General features: G+C 38.4%; 1 protein-coding gene across 4 annotated transcripts in view; it reads right to left on the reverse strand.

Annotated features, from left to right (window-relative positions):
* DSC2 (desmocollin 2) overlaps window positions 1-20,291 on the reverse strand; it is a 33,243-nt gene extending 12,952 nt beyond the window's left edge. Inside the window, exons 1-10 of one of the 4 annotated variants that reach the window (XM_077900342.1) lie at window positions 19,848-20,291; window positions 13,517-13,601; window positions 12,251-12,447; window positions 11,192-11,302; window positions 9,774-9,929; window positions 7,567-7,711; window positions 6,480-6,646; window positions 2,421-2,555; window positions 2,006-2,191; window positions 26-282 (exon numbers count right to left, since the gene is read on the reverse strand). In XM_077900342.1, the coding sequence (XP_077756468.1) occupies window positions 26-282; window positions 2,006-2,191; window positions 2,421-2,555; window positions 6,480-6,646; window positions 7,567-7,711; window positions 9,774-9,929; window positions 11,192-11,302; window positions 12,251-12,447; window positions 13,517-13,601; window positions 19,848-19,916 (1,508 nt within the window). In that variant the 5' untranslated portion in view covers window positions 19,917-20,291. Of the gene's footprint in view, window positions 1-25; window positions 283-2,005; window positions 2,192-2,420; window positions 2,556-6,479; window positions 6,647-7,566; window positions 7,712-9,773; window positions 9,930-11,191; window positions 11,312-12,250; window positions 12,448-13,516; window positions 13,602-19,847 lie in introns of all 4 variants that reach the window. The other 3 variants (XM_077900341.1, XM_077900344.1, XM_077900343.1) reach the window with 3 other exon arrangements.
* Window positions 20,292-22,312: the final 2,021 nt, after the last annotated feature.

Genomic DNA, 22,312 nt, shown 5'->3' on the forward strand with positions numbered 1-22,312 from the left:
TTTGGAGTTAACTAAAACAGGATACCTTATGCCACTGCTACTTCTTGTTTCGGGGTCATACGCTTTGTATCCTTGAATCTCTGTCCCCACTGGCACATTTTCTTTAGTTTGAATGGTTTGTACTCGAGGGCTACACTCAGGGCCCTCATCTTGATTTTTTACATTAACAGTAACTGTTGCTGTGCTCATGGTAGATCGTAAGCTACCCTCTTTCGAGTATGGAGCTTCATTAACTACAACAATCTGTAGGTCCACCTGTTTTCTTTCTTCATAATTCAGGGGCTACAAGAAAAAAAAATTGTGTGGAAAATGAGCTCAAGACAGCTAATATTTGGCAATGCTAACTGGCATGCATAACTAATCTTGAGAATAGTCAGGAGAATATTAAATATATACCCAGAAACGCGGAGGTGATTGAAGGAGGGGAATCCAACTGATTCAGGATTTGGGTGGAACCAGAAAAACCAAACCAAACCAAACCAAACCAAAACTGTTCCTCAACTGCCAGTTATGTCAGAGGTCCTGATAATGAATTAAAAAACTATTTAATAAAAAGGTGTTTCAAGGTTAACCCTTGAGAGATAACTTCACACACTACATACCCTAACCAAAAGTTATTTACTATACATTCATTTTGGGACAGCTTATCCTATCCTTCTGAAATGAATAAAATTATTTGTACCTGGTTTGGAGTAGAAAATGTAGGCCAAATTTTATCAAATGTTTTTCAGAGAGAAAAAATAGAAAGCTTATGGACATTACACTCTCCTTTTTCAGCTCTTCCATCTCAGTTACTTTTCAAAGAACTGGCAGTACCAAATTTAATGGAAGGTTTTTATTTTATCTTGCCTGATATGTAGTTGTAATGAGAATAGGTAAAAGGCATTTCCTGCAAGACAGAAATCCTGTGAGGTCTTGGACTTCACAGAGATAAAATTGTTTCTTAGGATATGAAGGGTTAGGGCAGGAGTTAGGTGAGGAAAGAGATAGGATTCAAAGGATATTTCTTTGCTGTTCTGAAACAGAGAAATGAACCCACAAACTGCAGTTAATTTTCATCATTACAATTTCTTACAAGAAAAAGAATTTGTCATTTTTAGTTCATGTTCTTTGTGAATAGGTACAAAAGGGAAACTGCATGAACCCAGGATAGAATCATGTTCTAGTTAAAGATTTATTTTATTTTTATTTATTAATGATAGTCACAGAGAGAGAGAGAGAGAGAGAGAGGCAGAGACACAGGCAGAGGGAGAAGCAGGCTCCATGCACCAGGAGCCCGATGTGGGACTCGATCCCGGGTCTCCAGGATCGCGCCCTGGGCCAAAGGCAGGCACCAAACCACTGCACCACCCAGGGATCCCTAGTTAAAGATTTAGCAGAAATAAGACTATGACTGTGTCCAAAGCAAAAGGAGCTCAGGTGGCTTTAGGGGCTAACTGGCTCCTAAATTAGCAATGGGATCTTCTGAGATGTTGCAGAATAGTATTAGAAGGAGGTTTTACAAATATTTGCAACTTTGAATGGTTGAGGATTCCCATTCTCAACCCAGAAGCTAAGGCTGTAATGTATGCTAGGTATAGATGAACAGATCTACAAATGTTGCCCCTCTGGGTCTCACCAGGAATAACTCACCATTTGGGAAATTCAATAAATAAGTGGAGGCACCCTGACCCAGCTACAGAAAGAATGGGCTGCAGAAATTTGGCACTGTCCCATGGGCATCAAAGCTATGCCCATTTTTTAATTAAGAGATGTTGGTTTCAAAGTGGATACTATTGGACACACATACATAATATTATCTTAAATATCATTAGTTTATAAAAGGTTCTCCAATTTGAATATACTCATCTCAATATAGATATGGAGAACATAGCATTTATATTTACCTGTATATCTATTTTATTTCTCTATTTACCAGAATTCCCTTTTTTTTTTTATTAAGCTCTATTATGCTTATCTATGAGATTATAAGATACAAAGAACTAATTTACTAATTTATTCTTACCTTAACCACACACAGAATTCCTTCATTGGTTTTCGGGTCTGTTACTATTTTAAAATTCTCATTTTCATTACCCTTTAAAATGGTATAATTAGCTCTCCAATTCGCAGTATTCATTAAATCCTTATCCTCAACAGTAACACGGAGGATTTCGACATCAACAGTATTTTCTTCCACTGATGTCACATACTGAAATAATAAAAACAACAAAAGAGCCTTAATTAGTAACTATTACAAATAGAACACTCTAGGAAACAAACTCAGTCTTTCTAATTTCCAAGGCCTATGTTTACATGATTGTAACTGTCACGTGGTTGGGGATACTGCATTTGAAATCATGGGATGTGGATGGAGTTATGAATATTTAACAATTAACACTGGGTCATACATTTTTCTTTTATTACTGTCATGTACTTACAGAAGTACGGGTAAATGTTGGCAAGTTGTCATTTACATCATCAATATTAATGATGCAAATTGAAGTTGTCTGCAAACCGAAATATTGACCATCCATATCTTGTACTTTTATTTTCAACTGGTATTTATCAATTAGCTGAAAAGAGAGAATTTCATTACTGAGTGAAAGCAACATTATAAATGAAATCTTAATTTACACTCTGTAATTTTTCTTGCATTAAAAATGTAAGAAGTACACCATTAAATTTCATAGTTTTCAGGTACTGGCAAAAGAATAATTTCCTCACACTAGTCATTTTCTATTAATTTATGAAAATAGATTAGTTTTTCAAATTTAAAGTGCTACTCTATATAGAATATAGAAAAATTGGTTTTGGTTTTACTCTTTCTGGTGAGTAAATGAGCACATTTTAAAGTGCCTAGCAGTTAACCAAAATCTTTATTTCCTATCCAAAATACATTCTCATGTTGAAAACTACATAGCAGTGACTCTCATACCAGTCTTTTAATAATGAGGTAAAATACTCTCTCATAAAAAGGGCAGATTTTAAGTATTTACATTTATAGAAAGATGAACTGTAATTTCTTTTCTCTCTATGGAAAACGTAATCTGGTTCTTAGGGTTTTATATTCATCAGGAATTGTGGAAGTCTCATTGCTAATGAAAAAAAAAATAGTTTCTCCTCATAATGGTTTCATTTATCCTAAGTAAGGCATGAAAGGATTAAAAGCAACTCTAATAATAAAGCCCTCTGGACGAATTTAGAAGCTTTGGGTTCTTTTCCTAACTCTAAAAATAACAAATGTAATCTTTCTGGCAGTTGGAAAAGTCTTTTTAAGCTAGATTTTCTCTTCTATAAAATGATGATGCTAATACCTTTCCCATATAATTCATCTCTTTTCAAAGGACAAAATAATATGTAAAAAACCATCCTACCCTTCTACCAAGAACGTTTACCTTTCTCTTAATTTCATCACTTCTTAAACTTTCTTATCCCTTATGTCTTACCTAAAATAAAACTAAAATTTCTCTATGTCTATGCTTTTGACACATAATTTTCCTGATTTACTCTTCTCTCATAATCACATCTGCAGAGTTGAAAAATACTGGCCTCATTTAAAAACTCATGCTAGTATACTTTAGGAGAAAATACATATTTTTTTTAATTAAGATTTACTCAAAATAATCAACTGGCTGATAAAAAAGCGAAAGAAATGAAGTGTGGGACATAAATATTCACTTGCAAGATCTTCAGATGGAAGAAAAATTGTGACACTTAAAGCACTTAAGGGATTGAAGTGAAGAGATGAAAGCTGGAATCCTGGCATCAGTATGTGTCTCCAGAGCACTCTTAAGTAAAAACACCGCAAGATTCCTTCATTAGTCCAATGTTTTCAACTGACTTATTAGAAAGGGATATTCAAGACTTGATAATAAAAGAGGACTTGGTCTATATTCTGCTTTTCCTAAGCACATAAATTCTATGAAGAATCTGTATAGTTCCTGGAGCTACAATACAGAGCAATTCATTCATTCATTTATTCTGTAAATGATACTATATTCGTCACTGGCACATACAGTAAAAATAAATGAATTTATAAATAAAATACAATTACAATAAAATAAAATAAAATTTACTTAGAAATGTCCTTGTAGATGCAGTGAAAAATTATAATTTTATTAAATTTTATTAAATTTCAACCCATTAGTCTAGGGAAGAAATGGGAGGTATGAATAAAGCAGTTCTGCTACATAACATAGCATGATGTTCTTCTCAAGGGAAGTACTTGTGTGGTTATTTATGAGCTGAACTAGCCATTGTTTTGGGGTTCTTATTCCATAAAATACCACTTTTACATAAAAGACATCTATCATTATTCAGACTAGTATATTTGGAAGACATTTTTTTAAGATTTTATTTATTCATGAGAGACACATACACAGAGAGAGGCAGAGACATAGGCAGAGAGAGAGAAGCAGGCTCCATGCAGGGAGCCCAATGTGGGACTCGATCCCAGGGCTCCAGGATCACGCCCTGGGCCAAAGGCAGGCACTCAACTGCTGAGCCACCCAGGCTGCCCTGGAAGACATTCTGTTACACATAAAGTGAATCTGTCACTTCAAGGAAAAAAACTATTTGTTCCCAATTATAAATTGGAGTTTCAAACAAAAATGAGACTTCTTGAAAATTTTTATCAGCCATTGTAGTATCAATAGAGGTGACAAGGTGACTTTTTTCCTATATTGCTTAATGGAATGTGTCAATATATGGAAGATCTACATAACTCAGTGAAACTATTTTACAAATGGTCAACACATGATGTTACAAAATCATACATGGGTAAATTGTCGACTCAGAGTACAAGATAGACCCATGGATTTTAATGTAACAAATTATGAAAGCTCATTGACAACAGGCTTCAGAATGCCCACTGCAAAAGACACATTTATGAAACTAGCATTTACAAAACAAAACTTGTCAAGTTTTGGTGTAGTATCAAAAGAGTAGCCACAATGATGTGAAATTACTATTAAAATACTCCTCTTTTGGGGTGCCTGGGTGGCCCAATGGTTGAGTGCCTGCCTTTGGCTCAGATCATGATCCCAGAGTCCTGGGATTGAGTCCTGAATCAGGCTCCCTGCAGGGAGCCTGCTTCTCCCTCTGCCTCTGCCTCTCTATGTCTCTTATGAATAACAAAAAAATACTCCTTTCTTTTCTAACTTCGTATCACGTTGGGTTTTCTTTATATATTTTAGCTAAAGCTACATATTATAACAAACTGAATACAGAAAGAGATAAGAGAATCCACCAGTCTTATATTAAGTCAGGTATTAAAGATACTTGGAAAAATGCATTATAGCTTCAGTCTTATCAGTAAATTATTTACTGTTTTGGAAAATGTAATTTTTTTATAAAAATGTTATTTATGATAGCATGTAATATATTTATGATTTTTAAAATGGATGAATAAAGAAATATTTTAAACTTGTGTCAGCTTTAAATGCTAATGGAGTAAATATCAATAAATATTAACTCACATAAACAAAAGATCTTTGGAATCTTCCATAAGACTGTAAAAGGTCCTGAGATCAGAAAATTTGAGGACCACTACTCTAATCTATGAGGGTAAAGGAGAGGAAAATGAAATGAATCTGGTATGAAGTTTTAGGAATCAAGGAAATACCTGACAAACATGTATTACTATAGTTTAAGGATTATAAATGTAATAAGTAGGCCAGATAAACTGCTATAAGAATTCAGATCAATAAATGCTTGGTGAAGAGGCAAAAGTTGAATAACCATGTGAATGACTCACTACATTAGGATAGTTACAGTGGAAATGGACAGAATATAAACAAAGACAATTTTGGAAGTAAGTGATCTGATCAAGGGAACAAGAGGAATCATCAAATACAATTTTGAGAATGTAAATTCAAGGTGTCAATATAAAAATTATCAACAAGAAAAGAATGTATTAATGTCTTTTTAACTAGAAAGCATAGCAAGGAGAAAATATGTTTAGAAGGAAAAAAAGAGTTCGATTTTACATGAGTTGCAGCTTTGGTACCTGTAAACATCCAAATAAGGATTTCAAATAGTCAGTTGAAAATGGTAAACTAGCGATAAAAGGGAAATAAATTTACTTTTAATCAAATATATAAGGGGAAGAATATAGATGAGATTGTTGGGGAAGGGATGACACAGGCAAAACAAAAGAAACATTGTTATCTGTAAATAACAAATTTCTGCACATTTTCAAAAGTTTCTCTTTTCACATTTGATGTTTCTTGTTTTTACTACTATACTATAAAAATGTTAATATTGGGAAACTTGACTTTGTAAAACATACATATTTCAAGAGAGAACAAATTAGCAGTTCAAAATTGGCACATTGCAAAATTAATGACCTCCATCTGCATACTTAAAATATAACTTTTCTAAAATTAGATTTACAACATGCTTTTCACAAACAAATCCACAGGTGCTCTACAGAGATATACAGATATAATTAAATGGCGATGTGATAATCAGGTTTTGGCTGCTAATATTTATGTTACCTCTCTGTCTAGCTGAGATGAGGACGTGGTGATCACGCCTGTAGTTGGATGCATGGAAAATAGTGTGGGATACGCTGGCAACTGCTCGATGATGGAGTATTTGAGACGTGTGTGCATCGTATCAGGTTCATCTTTGTCAGTTGCACACACCTGTCCCACCGTAGAACCTACATATGGGAAAAATCCTTTTCAATTTCCAAAACTTTTACCTTTCCAACTCTCCTTTTATTTCACTCCTTTCCATTTACCTCAAAAAGCTTTTGGGCCATCTGCAGACTTCTATATGAAGTATTATTTTTAAAAACTATCCCAGCATTGTAACATTTTTGAATTTGGGGACCATATCTGTATTTATTGTATTTAATGTATGATTTTTATAAATGTTGATAATATCCCTCCATTGCCTTTGTATCTGTAGACAAAAGAATTCTAACTACTCTTTACCCTTTTGCTATTTGTAGGTCTGCCCTTAATTTGATCAAATGGTCAAAAATTTGTCCAAAACTCTTAATTTAGTTAGATCTTTCTGGGAGACTCAAAAATGGCATTCTGACTTCCAGCTGTTATGGTCCATTGACATAAGCTTAAGAAAACATTTGTATTATTTTCAATGATCTTTATGATAATGCTCAGAATATTGTCAATCACTTAACCAGTACAGAATATCAATAGATCTCTTCAAGGCTAAGACTTCAATTGCACAAAGACGTTCTGTTCAGAGTGTGTGATCTTAAAAGTATTTATCTCACACAGAAAGGCAAAATAACATGTATCAAGTAATTTCTCTAGTTTTCGGGCACTAAGCTTGGCATTTCAGGTTTATGATGTGTCATTAATCTTCATAACAATCTTGCATATCAATAACCCATTTTACAGATAAGGAAATAAGGCTTGTCAAGACCAGGAAACTTGACCAGTGTTACAGAACACAGCTAGTGAAAGGCAGAACAAATTCCACCCACAGCAGCCCTGATTGGCAAGTCCCTTATTCTTGCCAGCAGGATATGCTTCCTCCCAATAGCCAAAGTGAAATTCAACTTATGAATTAAAACACTAACTTGCACACATTGTTAAGGTAGATACGCACCAACTCTGCAATTTTCAGAAATTGTAAAAACATAAGTTTTTTCTGTAAAAATCGGGTAGTTGTCATTTTCATCCTCAATTCTGATTACCAGTGGCAGTGGAAGTTCTGGAGTGTATCCGTCTGGAGTTGTGGCAAAGGCAATTAGCTGTGAAGAGTTAAATAAGGAAAAAAAGCAAAATCAAAATATGGTTCCAACTTCCTTTGGCTTTAATTTGGAGACTGTTCAGCACTGCAGTCTGAGTTTCACCATTTGTTATTGTCTGGGGATGTGGACATAACCTTAATGTCACAGGAGGTAGTTAATCTCATGGTGTACGATAGCATTTTGTTTAAGTTTATCCAATATAATAACACAGGCAATTCTGGTTTCTTTACTAGTGCTGTACTGTTGATGAGTGTTAAAGCTTTTATTATTATTTTCCCAGAACAGTCTTAAAGATTATTTTGTGGGTTTTTTGCTTTGTTTTATTAAATTTCTTATTTTAACTCCATTGTTAACATAGTGTGATATCAATTTCAGGTGGACTATAGTGATTCAACACTTCCATACAAACACCCAGTGCTCATCACAAGTGCCCTCCTAATCTCCATTACTTATTTCACCTCCCACCCACCTGTAACCGTCAGTTTATTCTCTAGTTAAGTCTCTTTCTTGATTTGCCTCTCTTTTATTTTTCCCTTTGCATGCTTGTTTTGTTTCTTATTTGTTTAAATATTTCATCCATTTATTCATGAGAGACACAGAGAGAGCAAGAGGCAGAGACACAGGCAGAGGGAGAAGCAGGCTCCATGCAGGAGCCCGACGTGGAACTTGATCCCGGGACTCCAGAATCACCCCCTGGGCCGAAGGCAGGCGCCAAACCGCTGAGCCACCCAGGGATCTCCAGATATGTCTCTATTTTTATGCCAATACTATATTGTTCTGATTAGGATAACTTTGTTTATTTTTAAAGATTTTTTTAAGTAATCTCTACACCCAGCATCAGCTTAACCTCACAACCCTGATATCAAGTCACATGTTTCACCAAATGAGGCAGCCAGGTGCCCCGATTAGTACAGCATTGTAATATAACTTGAAATCTGGATTTTTTTTTCTTTTTCAAGACTGCTTTAACTATTCAAGGTCTTTGGTTGTTCTATAAAAATTTTCGGACTGTTTGTTCTAGTTCTGTGAAAAATGCTGCTGGTGTTTTGATAGTGACTGCATTAAATCTATAGATTGCTTTGCATAGTATAGACATTTTAACAATATTTGTTCTTCCAACGCATGAGCCTGAAATCTTTCCATTTCTCTATTATTTTGTTTTGTTTTAAAGTTTCAGGTGCATAGATTTTTTTTTTTTTTTTTTTTGGTGCATAGATTTTCAATATCACTTTCTGGATCTTTGTTAACTTTGGATTCTTAGAACTCCAAACTCCCCAGGTACAGTTAACTAGAATATTATCTTATTACTTACTATATTATCTTACTATTCTTAGTAAGTAGAATTTTATGCATATTGGTAGTTATATTTAGATAATTCTCTTCATGAGGATTTTTTAATTTAAAAAGGGAAAGTCAGAGGATTTTTTTAATTTAAAAAGGGAAAGTCAGAAATAGAATAAATGCACAGCTATAAATTTTGTGTGGAATGCAATTTCTTTCTCTTAATTTTATAATATGAATTTCAATTCCAATTTTTCTCATAACAGTTCTGAGAGAAAGCAGAATATCTCAAGTACTTAGAAGGCCATCTTGTAGCAATTCTAAACTAAATGTTCAATTCTAGGGGTGCCTCAGTGGCTCAGTTGGTTAGCATTTGACTCTTGGTTTCAGCTCAGGTCATGATCTCAGGGTTGTAAGGTTGTGAGGTTGTGAGATTGAGTCTTGTGTAGGGCACTGTGCTCAGTGTGGAGTCTGTATGAGATTCTTTCCCTCTCCCTCTGCTCCCCCCTCCCTACTCAGGATCTCTCTCTCTCTCTCTCTTTCTCTCTTTCTCTCTAAAATAAATAAATAAATAAAATCTTTTTTAAAAAGTAACATTACCATACCAAGATCAATCTAAGAAACTAATGGTATTTCTTTTTGTTTCAAATTTGTGCTATCAGATGTAACCAGAGCATAGACAACAAACTCAGAGAATAGAAAAAGGTAAATAAATTGAGAATGAGAGATTAAATAGCCAAGCTTAACAATCATTAATACAATATGTAAACTTCAGACTTACCTCAAAGGATTCATATTCCTCACGATCTACAGGACGAGTACAAAACAGATTTCCAGTATCTCTCTCTACATAAAATAAATTCTTAGGTTCTCGGTCTACCCCAGGTCCTCTTATGGAATAGAATATAGTGTAGTTTTGTGCGGTGTCAGATTGAATCTAAAAAGTAGATATTATATGCATAAGAGACAAATTTTTATTTCAGCAAAACTTTCATCTATATATATTTCTCCAATCATGTCGCCATGTTTGTTGCAATAAGTAACTGTCCCCTTTATTATCATGTATGAGTAAGAAATAGCAATAAAATAAGGAAGACTCATAACTGCGAAATTTCAAGAGCAAGGCATGAGGACAACAATGTAGTAGTGTCTTAGTTTTCCAGAATAACTGAGAAATGCTTTAAAGGCTAAATGGATCCTATGTGGACCAAACATTTAAGACTTTAACTGTCAGAGAAAAAGTATTCTGAGCGTGAAAAATTACCCTTTTGTCAATTTTTTAAGCTTGAGTTTTTATTATACATAACATCTGAGACGCTCAGTTTAAAGTTACTGTCTACAGGACAAAAACATGGGAAATGCCTTCCTTAATTCGTTTCTGTTATTTGTCAGCATCTTTTTTACTATAGAAGCTGAGGTGAAAGAAGGGGTGGAAATGGATATGAGTGAGAATAGAAATAACATAATATCCTGGTAAGTGTTATATTCTGGTAAAAGCCAATATTTCCCCTCGTTCTTTTGATCCTCTTAGTAAGATCTTAACTGTATGTCAGGATGACTAACAATTATTTTCAAATTATTTCTTTCCCAAATTTAATATGCTCTTCTCTCAGCTACATTAAATTTGTTGGTAGGAAATAAAGAAGAGTTCTCTCTCAAATTTCAAGAACTGAGAAAAAAGAAACCTAAGTCAAAGATTGAATGGTAGTGGCTGTGGATATTGGAAGAAGGCAAGATTTGCTGAGGTTGCTTCTAAAAGTTAAAAGAGAGAGAAAATATGGATCCAGTATGATTTAAGTAGTGGACTTGAGGAAAAACAATAGAAAGGATGTATGTGTCTTTTCCCCTTCATGGCATTTGTCTTTGTGTCAGCAATTTCATCTATTATGGAATATGGGGGTTGCTAGACTATGTCCAGGCAACACGCTTGCTAACATGAAAATTCATTAAGGAACCATGTGTTTGAGAGTGCTAGACGGGTTTTACAATTTCATAAATGGTCTTTGCATGACTAAACTACAAAAAACTGTATGCTAGTATAAAAATATATATTTATATCCATTTATTGAAACATATAATACACATACTCATGTATTCATATGCAACTGTTTTTAAAATAACTGCATATTCATTGTCCACATTTAAAAAAAAAAAAAAGGAAATCACTGACTTTCACAATGAAAGGATAGTAAATTGTACCTGCTGAAGAAAAAGTGGGAAAGGACCCAAAGAATTCTCCTGCATTGAACAAGGAATAGGAGCCCATCTTCTCTTGGCACGTCTTAGAACTTTTTCTTTAGAATGTCTTTTCTTTAGTACCTCAATTTAGAACACAGGAAAAAAAAATAAAGTCAATGATTACTTTATTCACAAACGTTGGAATTCTGACACATCTCTCATGAGGATTAACTGGGAAGGTGTAAGACCATGGTCGTGCTTGAAAACCAAACTAAATATCAACACTGCAAAAAGGTAACAAAAAAATAATAACTGTTATTACATCAATCCTCTTGAGAAAATAACTTGGTACAAATATGGAAGAAAAAGAGATGGAATTGGAAGCCTAGAAGCAAATTTTAAAAACAAAACAAAACAAAACCAATGTTACTGCTGCCATACTGCATACATGCAAAACCATGGGAGGAGAGAGATGCAAGAGAAAGGAATATACAGTTGAATGACCTTCTAAATCCAGCATATGCACCTTCCACTCACCAGCAGCTAGGAAGAGCCACAGGCCAAAAGAGAGATCTGTGTCAGAATGAGGAGAAAAAAAAGGGTGATAACTCTCAAGCTGCTGCAGTGAATAATGGCCAATGGTTGAACAGAAGTCATCTGGATCTCTAGTACCAGAATACAGAAAGCATGTGTGATGTCTTGACCTCAAACTAACACAGCCATTTACTGTTTAAGACTACAGATTATGCTGTCTGAGACACAGAAGACCTCCAGAGATAGTTTCAAAACTTGTGTGTTTTGAAAGGAAAGATCAAGCAATGTGTCTTTGTACCTGATCTCAAGTTCTCATGCTGCAGCATCCCCATTTCTCCATTCATGTCCCAAATGAAAAGGAATTACAACCTAGAATAACTGATGTGGTGACTTTTCCATCATTTGAACACTTTTAAAGTGCATGATGGTTTCAATTCTTCACCAAGCTGAGCTATCCCACATCTTCTCTGATTCCACATCTTCCCTGGTAATGCTACAGCTGCAGAAAACAATTCATTATACTTCATTCCTTATAGTGTGGCATACCTTAGTTTGATGCTGTAACAGAACAAGTATTTTCTTTTCTTCTTGGTTCTCAGTGTTGGAAAGTAATATGCTAAAACTTCTCTCCTCTGAAGACAAAACAGCATTTGTTGTATAGACTGAACCATCTTCTAAAATTTGGAAATCAGGATCACTCGAATGAATCAGATTTGCAGACTGAAAGCACTCCTTCAGGTTAACTGTAGAAAATATACACAGCAATCATTTGTAAGGAAAAACAAAACAATATATGGTATTAACAGTAATCTATGCATTTGTGGGGGGGGGCAAAAACTTAAAATTCATTACACTGATTCTTGTAAATGTTGCATTTTTAAAAGCACATATGAAACTATATGGTTAATTAAACTGTGCATAAACACATACATCACTTCTAATACCTACTTTACATCCTTCAAAAAAAAAAAAGATATTTGTCCTGAAATAAAGGCATGTAAGGTCCAGTTTTTGAATATGTAAACCAAACCAAAAAGTTTTTCTTTATTAACTGAAATTAACTATAGAGTCACACATGTGAGAACTTAAAGGGAATCTAGAGACTTAATCAGTAGTTTTTAAACTAACTCTTTGTAACTACTGTTAGTCATTATATTCTGTGTTCTCACTGGTCTGCTCTTTCCTTGTACATTTTGAGTTTTGTGAAAAAACTAATTGATAAGGGGTGGCTCATTTGGTTAAATGTGGGACTCGACTTCAGCTCAGGTCATGATCTCAGGGTCGTGGGGTCCAGCCCAGTGTCAAGGCCCTCTGCCTAGGATACTCTCTCCCTCTGCCTCTGTCCCTCCCCTGCACTGTGTGCATGCACTCTTTCTCTCTCTCTCCTTTTCTCTCTCTTGTGCACACACAAAAAAAAAATGATATAAAGCTATATGTGGAAATACATATCGGTGAGAAGCCAAAATGTTTTATGATTAAATCCAAAAACAACACTTTTAAACTCAAGAAATAGTTTCAATACTATTTCCCAGCTTCATAGAAGAATGTTATCACGTATACTGTACTTTGCATCTAGTATAAATATTAATAATTATTTATTACTCAAACTAAATCTTTTTATCTACTTCATATAATCATGTTTTTCAAAAAAAGGAATATTCCTTTTATTGAAATGACACCAAATGTATTACAAATGATAATGTATTATGTTAGTTTTAACTATGAATTCCAATAGTTATCCTTCTAAAAATTACATTAATTTTACAATATCATATCAAGTAAGATTTATTACACATTTAATCAGTTTCTTACCTCTACCGACAAATTTCTCAGCATCTAGTTTGGAGGGGACATGTAGTATGACTTTTTTGCAGGCATCACAGGTAAATGTTAAGATCTAAAATATCAAATCAATATTATGCATTTAAAAAATATCCTTTTAATGTGCATATAGTTTACATAAATTAGAAATTGGTGTAATTATAAATTAGTTTATACAATGAGAAAAATAAAATTTAAAAACATAACACTGGGAACGCCTGGGTGGCTCAGCGGTTGAGGGAGAGCCTTGGGCTCAGGGCATGATTCCGGGATCTCGGATCGAGTCCCACATCAGGCTCCCAGCATGGAGCCTGCTTCTCCCTCTGCCTATGTCTCTGCCTCTCTGTGTGTCTCTCATGAATAAATAAATAAAATATTTAAAAAAACAAAACATAACACTGTAGTAGAAATCAGGACAAAATTGTATGGAAACAAAGAATAAAACAATAGACCAAGGGATGCCTCAGTGGCTCAGCGGTTGAGCGTCTGCCTTTGGCTCAGGGCATGATCCCGGGTCATGGCTCCCTCCTTCACAAAGCATGTAAAATCCAGGAATTCCGGGACGCCTGGGTGGCTCCGTGGTTGAGCATCTGCCTTCGACTCAGGGCGTGATCCCGGGGTCCTGGGATCGAGTCCCACATCGGGCTCGCTGTGAGGAGCCTGCTTCTCCCTCTGCCTGTGTCTGCCTCTCTCTGTGTGTGTCTCTCATGAATAAATAAATAAATCTTAAAAAAAAAAAAATTCCAGGAATTCCTTACCCTCTTGGGTTTTGTTTCTTATTCTGTAAAAAAGAATTAATAGTAAATTCACTGACTAATTTAGTGAGTATATCCAGGAACGAATGACACCCTGTGTGAGAGAATAGTAACAATTCAGAAAGGCAGCACAGGTATGCGAATAGGAAGGAGAAACAAAAACAAATTTCCAGAGTCAGCAAAGTGTTTCAATTGTCAATTGCCTATGAGCTATGGTACCAAATCAATAATATCTTAAACAAAACCCAATGCTTTACAGAGAAGCATGAACTCATTATCACAGAGCAACTTGGAGATTATTTATCTATGACCCCATACAAACAAGCACATAACTTTGAAATATGAATTTATTTTGGAGGCACATCTTCTCATAAATGATCAGTAAGGTCATTTTATAAAACATTCCACTTAAAATTTTTTAAATGAGTTAGTGATTTATGGCAACCAATTCCAATACTATATGTATTTGAACACACTGAAATTTAATTCTGTTCTAAAACTGTATAATGCACACTTCTGAAAGATTCACAATTCTATAGTTTTGCAAAGGCTTTTGGCCAAAAGCAAGATAGCTGACTAGCACTGCCACTGTATTTACAAAGTCTATAAACACAAATTTAAAATTTGGATTAAAATATTTACGTCTAAGACACGTTTTATTTCCATGACACATGCCATATACATTTAATTATCCAAGTTAAATTATATAGGAAGTGATTACATGTCATTTGGAAATTAATGGATGGACACAGTGAAGAGCCTACTTGGAAATTAAAAGTTGAGAAAAGTGTTTGTTTGTTGGCTGTATCATCTTAGAACAGGAATAAAAGGAGATGTGTGAAGAGTCCAACTCAAGGTGGTTGAAAGCATGTATCTACTTATTCATTCAACCCCCATTTACTGGTTGCTTACTAGGTGCAAGGCAATGCTCAGCAGTGAACAAAGCAAAGTCCTTGACCTCACAGAGACTACCTTATATTGATTGAGAGACAAAAAAATAAATACACAAAGGTCATATAATGCCAAAAGATAAACATTAAAGCAGGGAGAAAAGGTGATAAAGGGAAAACCAGAAGCCTGAATGAAATAAGGAAACAAACCAGTTCACTAAATAGGGAAAAGTCTTCCAGGTGGAAGAAAAACCAGAACAAAGACCCCAGAAGAGGATTTTACCTGGTGTGTTAAAAGAACAAAAAGGCAGTCATGGAAGGAATGCACAGTGAGGGAAGAGTGATACAAGATGATATTAAAGGGACAATCAAAAAAAAAAAAAAAAAGGGACAATCATGGACATATTATGTGGGATCTAAAAGGCCATAATGGGAGTGCAGATTTTATTCTGAGTGCAAAGAGAAGCAGCCATAGGTTTAGAAGCTATGGAGTGGCATAATGTGGTGAGCATTTACAAAGACTCATTCTGGTGGCCCCATGAGAATGGACTACAGAGAAGCAAGAGTAGAAGCAAGAAGACCAGTTGGGAGGTTCCAACAGAAATCTAAGACAGGGGAGATCCCTAGGTGGTTCAGCGGTTTGGCACCTGCCTTTGGCCCAGGGTGCGATCTTGGAGACCCGGGATCAAGTGCCGCGTGGGGCTCCCGGCATGGAGCCTGCTTCTCCCTCTGCCTGTGTCTCTCCCTCTCTCTCTCTCTCTATGTCTATCATAAATAAATAAATAAATAAATAAATAAATAAATAAATAAATAAATCTTGAAAAAAGAAATCTAAGAGAGGGAGAATGGTGACTTAGACTAAGATAAAAAGAGCAGACAGAGAAGGTGAGAAATGTCAGATTATGTCAATACTTTAGAGAACAGTATCCTGGACATCCATTCATTTATGCATTTAACTAATATTTACTAACGTTACTGAATGTCTACTATGTATCAGACATAGAGCAATAAACCCAATCTTCATGAAACATGGAGTTCAAGGATAAAATATAGTTGTAATTTCAATAAAGGAGGATAAATGCTCTAAGAAAGAGATATAGGATGCTATAGGATAGCAGGGGAACTAGCCTCATCTAAGAGCCAGAGGAGGTCACCAGAAGAGGGGCTATATATTAGCCATGCCAAGAGCTTATATGTTCCAAACACAGAAATGGAATACGTGAAGCCCAGAAATGACACAGATCTTCTTTTATGGGCCATTTTTATTACTTTATGGCACCTTCTCACATCCATGCTCATGCTGGACTATTTAATTTATGAGAGCTCTTTATATACTTGTAGATAAGCCTTTTAAAATATGATCTGCATTTTTTTTTCCAATTTGAGTTACCTTTGACTTTGCTTTTAATACTTTGGTTTGGTTTGGGTTTTTTTTTTTTTTTTTTTTGCCATGGACAAGTGTGTATATGTCTTAATATAATTGATTTATATTATTAATAATATATTTACATTAATTATTATAACAATATAATTGCTTTTCTCGATATTAATAAATGGCTTTTGAAATCTAAGCCATGTGAACCATAGATAGGCCTTCTTGACTCCAACTTAAATAGGAATTCACCATGTCTCCTATTATCTGTATGGTATCATATGTTACATACAAATCTTTCATCTGTTTGGACTTCTTCTGTGGTACTCTACATGAGGTATGGGTTCAACACACAACTTTATTCACTGTGACATTATTTGTAATGGCAAAAAGTAATAGCAGAGGTGATGTATAGAAGCAGAGATTTCCGCAAGGTAACTCTGAATGTAGATTTAATGGGACTTAATGATGGATTTGGGGAGGGGAGCAGTGAAGAAGGAAAAACAAACAGCTTCCAAACTTCCTACCTGAGCAACAAGGTGTATGGTAGTGTCATTCACTGAAATACAGGACTCAAGAAAAGCAGCATTGTTTGAGAAGATAATAACTGCTGCGTCACACATCATATTAGGTAGACATAGACTTATTGTTCGAGGAAGACATCCCAACTAACAAATTTAGTATAAGGAGGCACCTATACTACTTATACTAAGTCCTATTAGTATAAGGCACCTATACTACTTATACTACTTATACTAAGTCCTATTCAAGGACAGGACCTAGAATAGAGATTCTGATTCTGAGTAGTCAGAAACAGGAAGGTCAAAAGAAAAAAGGGAGTGAGTTTCAATAAAGGCACAATCTACACAGTGGAAACCTATAAGGAATGGTTTATATTTAGCAAGGGAGATCCCTATGACCTTAGAAAGCAAGCAGCCTAATTCGGTGTTTAGGTAGAAACCAGAGTTCAAATGGTTAAGACATGTGTGAGGTAAAAACAATATCAGGAAGCAGGAGAAGCCCATTCGTGGAATAGTGAAGGACTAATTGGGTACTTGGAGAGAAGGAAATGTAAAGGGTGTTTCTCCAGTGAATAGGAATTATTCACTCTTATTTAATAATATCTTCTACTCAAATGCTCTTTACACATCTATCATACTTGAGGCTCCCAACCACAAGAACCGTCTGAGGCTGGCAGGACTTTGCCCAGATATGCACACGAACACCAGAACAACCTGAAGAACTCACACCACACCTTCCAGCTAGAATGTAGCAGGATAAGGGGTGTACCCAGAGCCAGCGCTTTTTTTCTATCTATCCCACTTCTGGCTAAACCAGCTTTGAAGCTAAGAAAAGCCAAGGAATGAGGATTAGGAATAAATTAGGAATAAGCCAAGGAATGAGGAAAGAATCCCCTTTCGTTTATATACTTTATTGTTTTTCTTCTCAAAAGGATCTGAGATCACACAGAGAAAGTTTTGTGCGTAAGCATATGTGAAGCAATGCTATTTATCGCCCATACGTATTATTGTCCAAGCTTAATTACTCCTTTTCCTTCAAAGAATGATGGCCAGTGGTTTAAAAAGAAGTGGCAACTTTATTAGGGATCTAACCAAAGTTGTTTCTTTGTCATTGACTACATATTTTGCGACCGTTATTTATTCCATTCTTAGTTTTCTGAACGGTAAAATATTAATTGCTATGCACCTGGTGCTTTCTATGATACCAATGTGCCCTGGAAACTTAATAAAGGGTTTGAGTCCATAGGATTCCTAGAGAAAGACATTAATGATAGTAAAACAACGACAATTTCGGGACTTAAAAAATTTAAAGAATTCACCGTCAGCTAAGAGCAGTTGAGAAGTGAAATAATTTGAGTATTTCCTCCCCCCTGTTCCAGCACTCCCAGAAGGAATCTTCCTGCTGTCTGTTCTTCAGGTGTGTCCCCTTGTCCTTCAGGGAACTTTTTTTTTTATTAAGATTTTATTTATTTATTCATGAGAGACACAGAGACATAGGCAGAGGGAGAAGCAAGCTCCCTGCATGGAACCTGATGTGGGACTTGACTCCAGGATCCAGGGATCAGGACCTGAGTCACCCGGGTGCCCCTCCTTCCGGGAACTTGAGCTCGAACGCTTGAGGCTCAACAGGAAAGGTCACTACCGGGTTGAGCACTCTTTGGCACCTGGTCTATTTAATTTTTCTCTTCCTAGGGGACTCAGGAAATCCAGTCTGGGAAACCTCTGATCCCAAACTCTCTCAGGGGCTGTCCATCGGCTTTGAATTCCCCTACCTTCTGCCTCCCTCTCACTCCCCCTGCCCTGGCCCTGCCCTGAGATCCCAGTCTCTTCTGCCAGGGAGGGGGACTGTCCCTCCCCAAATAAAACCACCCCTTCTCGCTCCGAAGATTGGGTGCGTGGAGTCACTGCTACAGTGTTCTTTAACATGGGAAAGAAGTTAGAGCCAGAGGGCCTAGGAAGAGAATCTCGATGCCTCTGTGCACAAGAAATCCGGACGAACATTTCCCTAAAAGATGAAGGTGGGGCAGCCGGGGTGGCTCAAGGGTTTAGCGCCGCCTTCAGCCCAGAGCCTGATCCTGGGGTCCCAGGATCGAGTCCCACCTCGGGCTCCCTGCATGGAGCCTGCTTCTCCCTCTGCCTGTGTCTCTGCCTCTCTCTCTGTGTCTCTCATGAATAAATAAAATCTTAAAAAAAAAAAAAAAAAAAGGTCCAGGTGAAGGCAATCGCAGTGGGCGACGAACAACGGGACCATAGAAAGGGTCACCTAGGGCCCGCCCCTCCACCGTTTCCCGGCGCAGAGGGTCGAGACCACTCCTGCGCGCGCACACCGCACACCGCACACCGCACACCGCACACCGCACACCGCACACCGCACACCGCACACACGCGCGCACACCGCACACACGCGCGCACTCCCACTGCGAGCCGCCCCTGGATGGAAGGGCGCCCCGCCCTCCCTCGGACCCCAGGCGAGCGCTTTCCGCCGGGTCCTCCGCGCCTCCCCCGCCGACGGCAGGCGCCCCCCGAGCCGCGCGGCCCGCTCCCACCCAGAGGCCACGGTCTGGGAAGGGCGTCTGCGGCTGCGTCTGCGCCTCCCGCCGCCCGCGCCCACTACCTCTGCGGCCGACACCCTCCTCCCCGCCTCCGCGATCGCGGCGCAGGCCGCCCGCCTCGAGCTGGCCACCTGCCCGTCTCCACCGCGCCCCGGGTGCAGCCAGCCGGCGGCCCAGTAACCCCGGCCGCCCCCCGCCCCCCCGCGCGCCCCAGGCGGCCGCGGCCACTCACCGCGAGGGTCAGCAGCAGTTGCGGGCGGAGGGCTCCGCTGGCGGGGCGGGTGGCGCGGGCTGGCGCCATGGGACCCCGCGGGGCCCTGCGGAGGGAGGCGGAGGCGGAGGCGGAGGCCAAAGGCCGCGGCCCGAGCGCGGAGGAGTGCGAGCCCCGCCGGCGGCGCGCGGGGACGGGCGCTTTCCCCCCGGGTTCTCCGAGCGCCCGCCGCGCAGCCAAGGGCCTTTTCCTCTGGCCGAGGGTGGGGCTCCAGGCGCGGCCGAAGGACACCGATCGGCCCCTCCTTGCTGTTCTCTCAAGTGTTCATCTGGAAGAGCGCAACAGGCGGGAACTCCCTGTCGCCTCCAGCCAGTCACCTGCGCTAGGTGTTCTCAGCCCCGGTCGCCACCTATATGCCCCATCACCGCCCCCCCCGCCCCGGTGTCCGCCTGGGAGATCAGCCGCCGGCCCTGCCCAGCCGGAGCCCTGACTGCAGCAGGACTCACTCCCCGGGCGCTCCCGGCCCCGCCCCGCCCCGCGCCGCCCCGCGCCGCCCCGCGCCGCGCGCTGCCCTCTCGGCCCCGCGGCTGCGAGCTCGGGGGCCGCGATCTCCGATGCGCCGCAGCCGGAGGCCTCCCAGCTGGAGCCACGTCCTGCAGACGCCCACAGTGCGGTCCAGGAGAGAGGGTTTTCTTCTGTGGCACGCCTTTCTTTGGGGCTCTTGTTTTTGGTTTTAGAAATTGCACGGCCGATAGAGCAGAGATGCAAGAAAATTACCATAAATTAAAGACGTTAATTAATTACTTAAGGGATTCCAGGCTACAAAAAAAAAAAAAAAAAAAGTAACAAAATCAAGAAAACGCATCTCTCCAGATCCTAGATGTTGACTAAATGTGTGCTATGGCTCTACTCCAAGACCTTCCCTTGTGCCAAGGCAAAGCCACCCACTGACCTTGTATCTGTCCCCTAAACTGAACTGCTGGACATCTAACTGGATATTTCACTCTTCCTTTCCTACCACCAAAACCAGAATTTGCAGTGAGAAAAGAAATAGAATGGGACACAATTTATGTTTGGTTTGCAGTTTACTTAAATTTCTGCAGTCCTTAACCTAGACGATTAAAATATGAAAGCAATACGCTTGTGCCCTCCAGAAAACAATGACAGGGCGTTGTGACTCACCTTCCTGCACCTCTTTTCAACTACTGGCTTAAACCAGGAAGCCTGACCACAAGGAGAAACCTGTCCGTTCCATTTCATTTGGTTCCTCTCCCCTGGGATGTTTGGAGAAACCTGTTTGAAATGCCTACCATGTCACTCACACCATTTCCATTCCTAAAAACAGGTACCATCCTATACCATTATTCACAGAGCCAAAACTATTATAATACTGACAGGTAGCTAAACTCAAAAGTAATGTCAAGCACTACATGGCTTACATTCTATGTATTAGTCCCATGCTCTTTTCTATTAATGAATGACACATAGTGAGCTATTCTGTTATTTCCATAGCCACAAAATATGTCACTGAACTTTTGCTAATAAAATAGGCCTGGGTCATCGGCATGAGTCTATACTTGACACGCTTCTGTTTCCATGTTTTTTAACCCTCGTGTTTGACCGGCAATGATTTCATAAACACACCTCATCCTATTAGTGACATCATGATCTCTAGCATGAAGCTTTCCAAAGGATAGAGAAGCAAGCTAGTTTCAGGTTCTAGAAATCTACTCAGTCTATCATCATAGTACTTGACAATAGAACATTTCCAAACTCTTCCCTACCTTTCAACCCCTAATGCCTTGAGGGTAGCTTGTGTTTTTCCTCATTCCAGAAAAGGGTGGAAGAGCAATCTGAAAAGAATTCATCTTAGATACTTATTTTCATCTTTCACACCAAGTGCCTAATCGAAGGTATTAAAATGGTGATGGGGGGGGGGGGTGGGAGTGTATTGTGACCTTTTTTTAAACAAACCAATTAAATACAACGGACTTACTATAAACGAGTGGCCCAATTTATTTAAGGATTTCGATTAGATCATATGGTCACTGAAATGGATTCCTCTATAATACAATTTTGAAATAACAGGTATAAATTTGAAGAGACAATGAAATGGGTGTAGAGGAATTTTTTTTAAGAATGTCTTTTGGTCTTTTGGAGGGTTCCCGACTGGCTCAGTTGGTTAAGCCTCTGCTTTCTGCTCAAGTCATGATCTCAGGGTCCTGGGATCCAGCCCCATATCTTTGAGCTCCCAGCTTCTTTCTCTACTCTTCCCTGCTGCTTGCTGCTTATGCTCACAGTCTCTCTCTTTCTCAAATAAATAAATAAATACATAATCTTTTATGTTTTTAAAGAAAAAGAATGTCTTTTGGCTGAGAAGATAACTCTGTTATCTTGAACTGGATTCCCAAAGTGCAGCAGCAAAGCGTGCACCAGACCAAAAGTCAGAAATAACCTAAAGGGAGTCGCAGAGAGATGAGATCATT

The sequence above is a fragment of the Canis aureus genome, chromosome 6, assembly GCF_053574225.1.
Source record: "Canis aureus isolate CA01 chromosome 6, VMU_Caureus_v.1.0, whole genome shotgun sequence".
Lineage (NCBI taxonomy): Eukaryota > Metazoa > Chordata > Mammalia > Carnivora > Canidae > Canis > Canis aureus.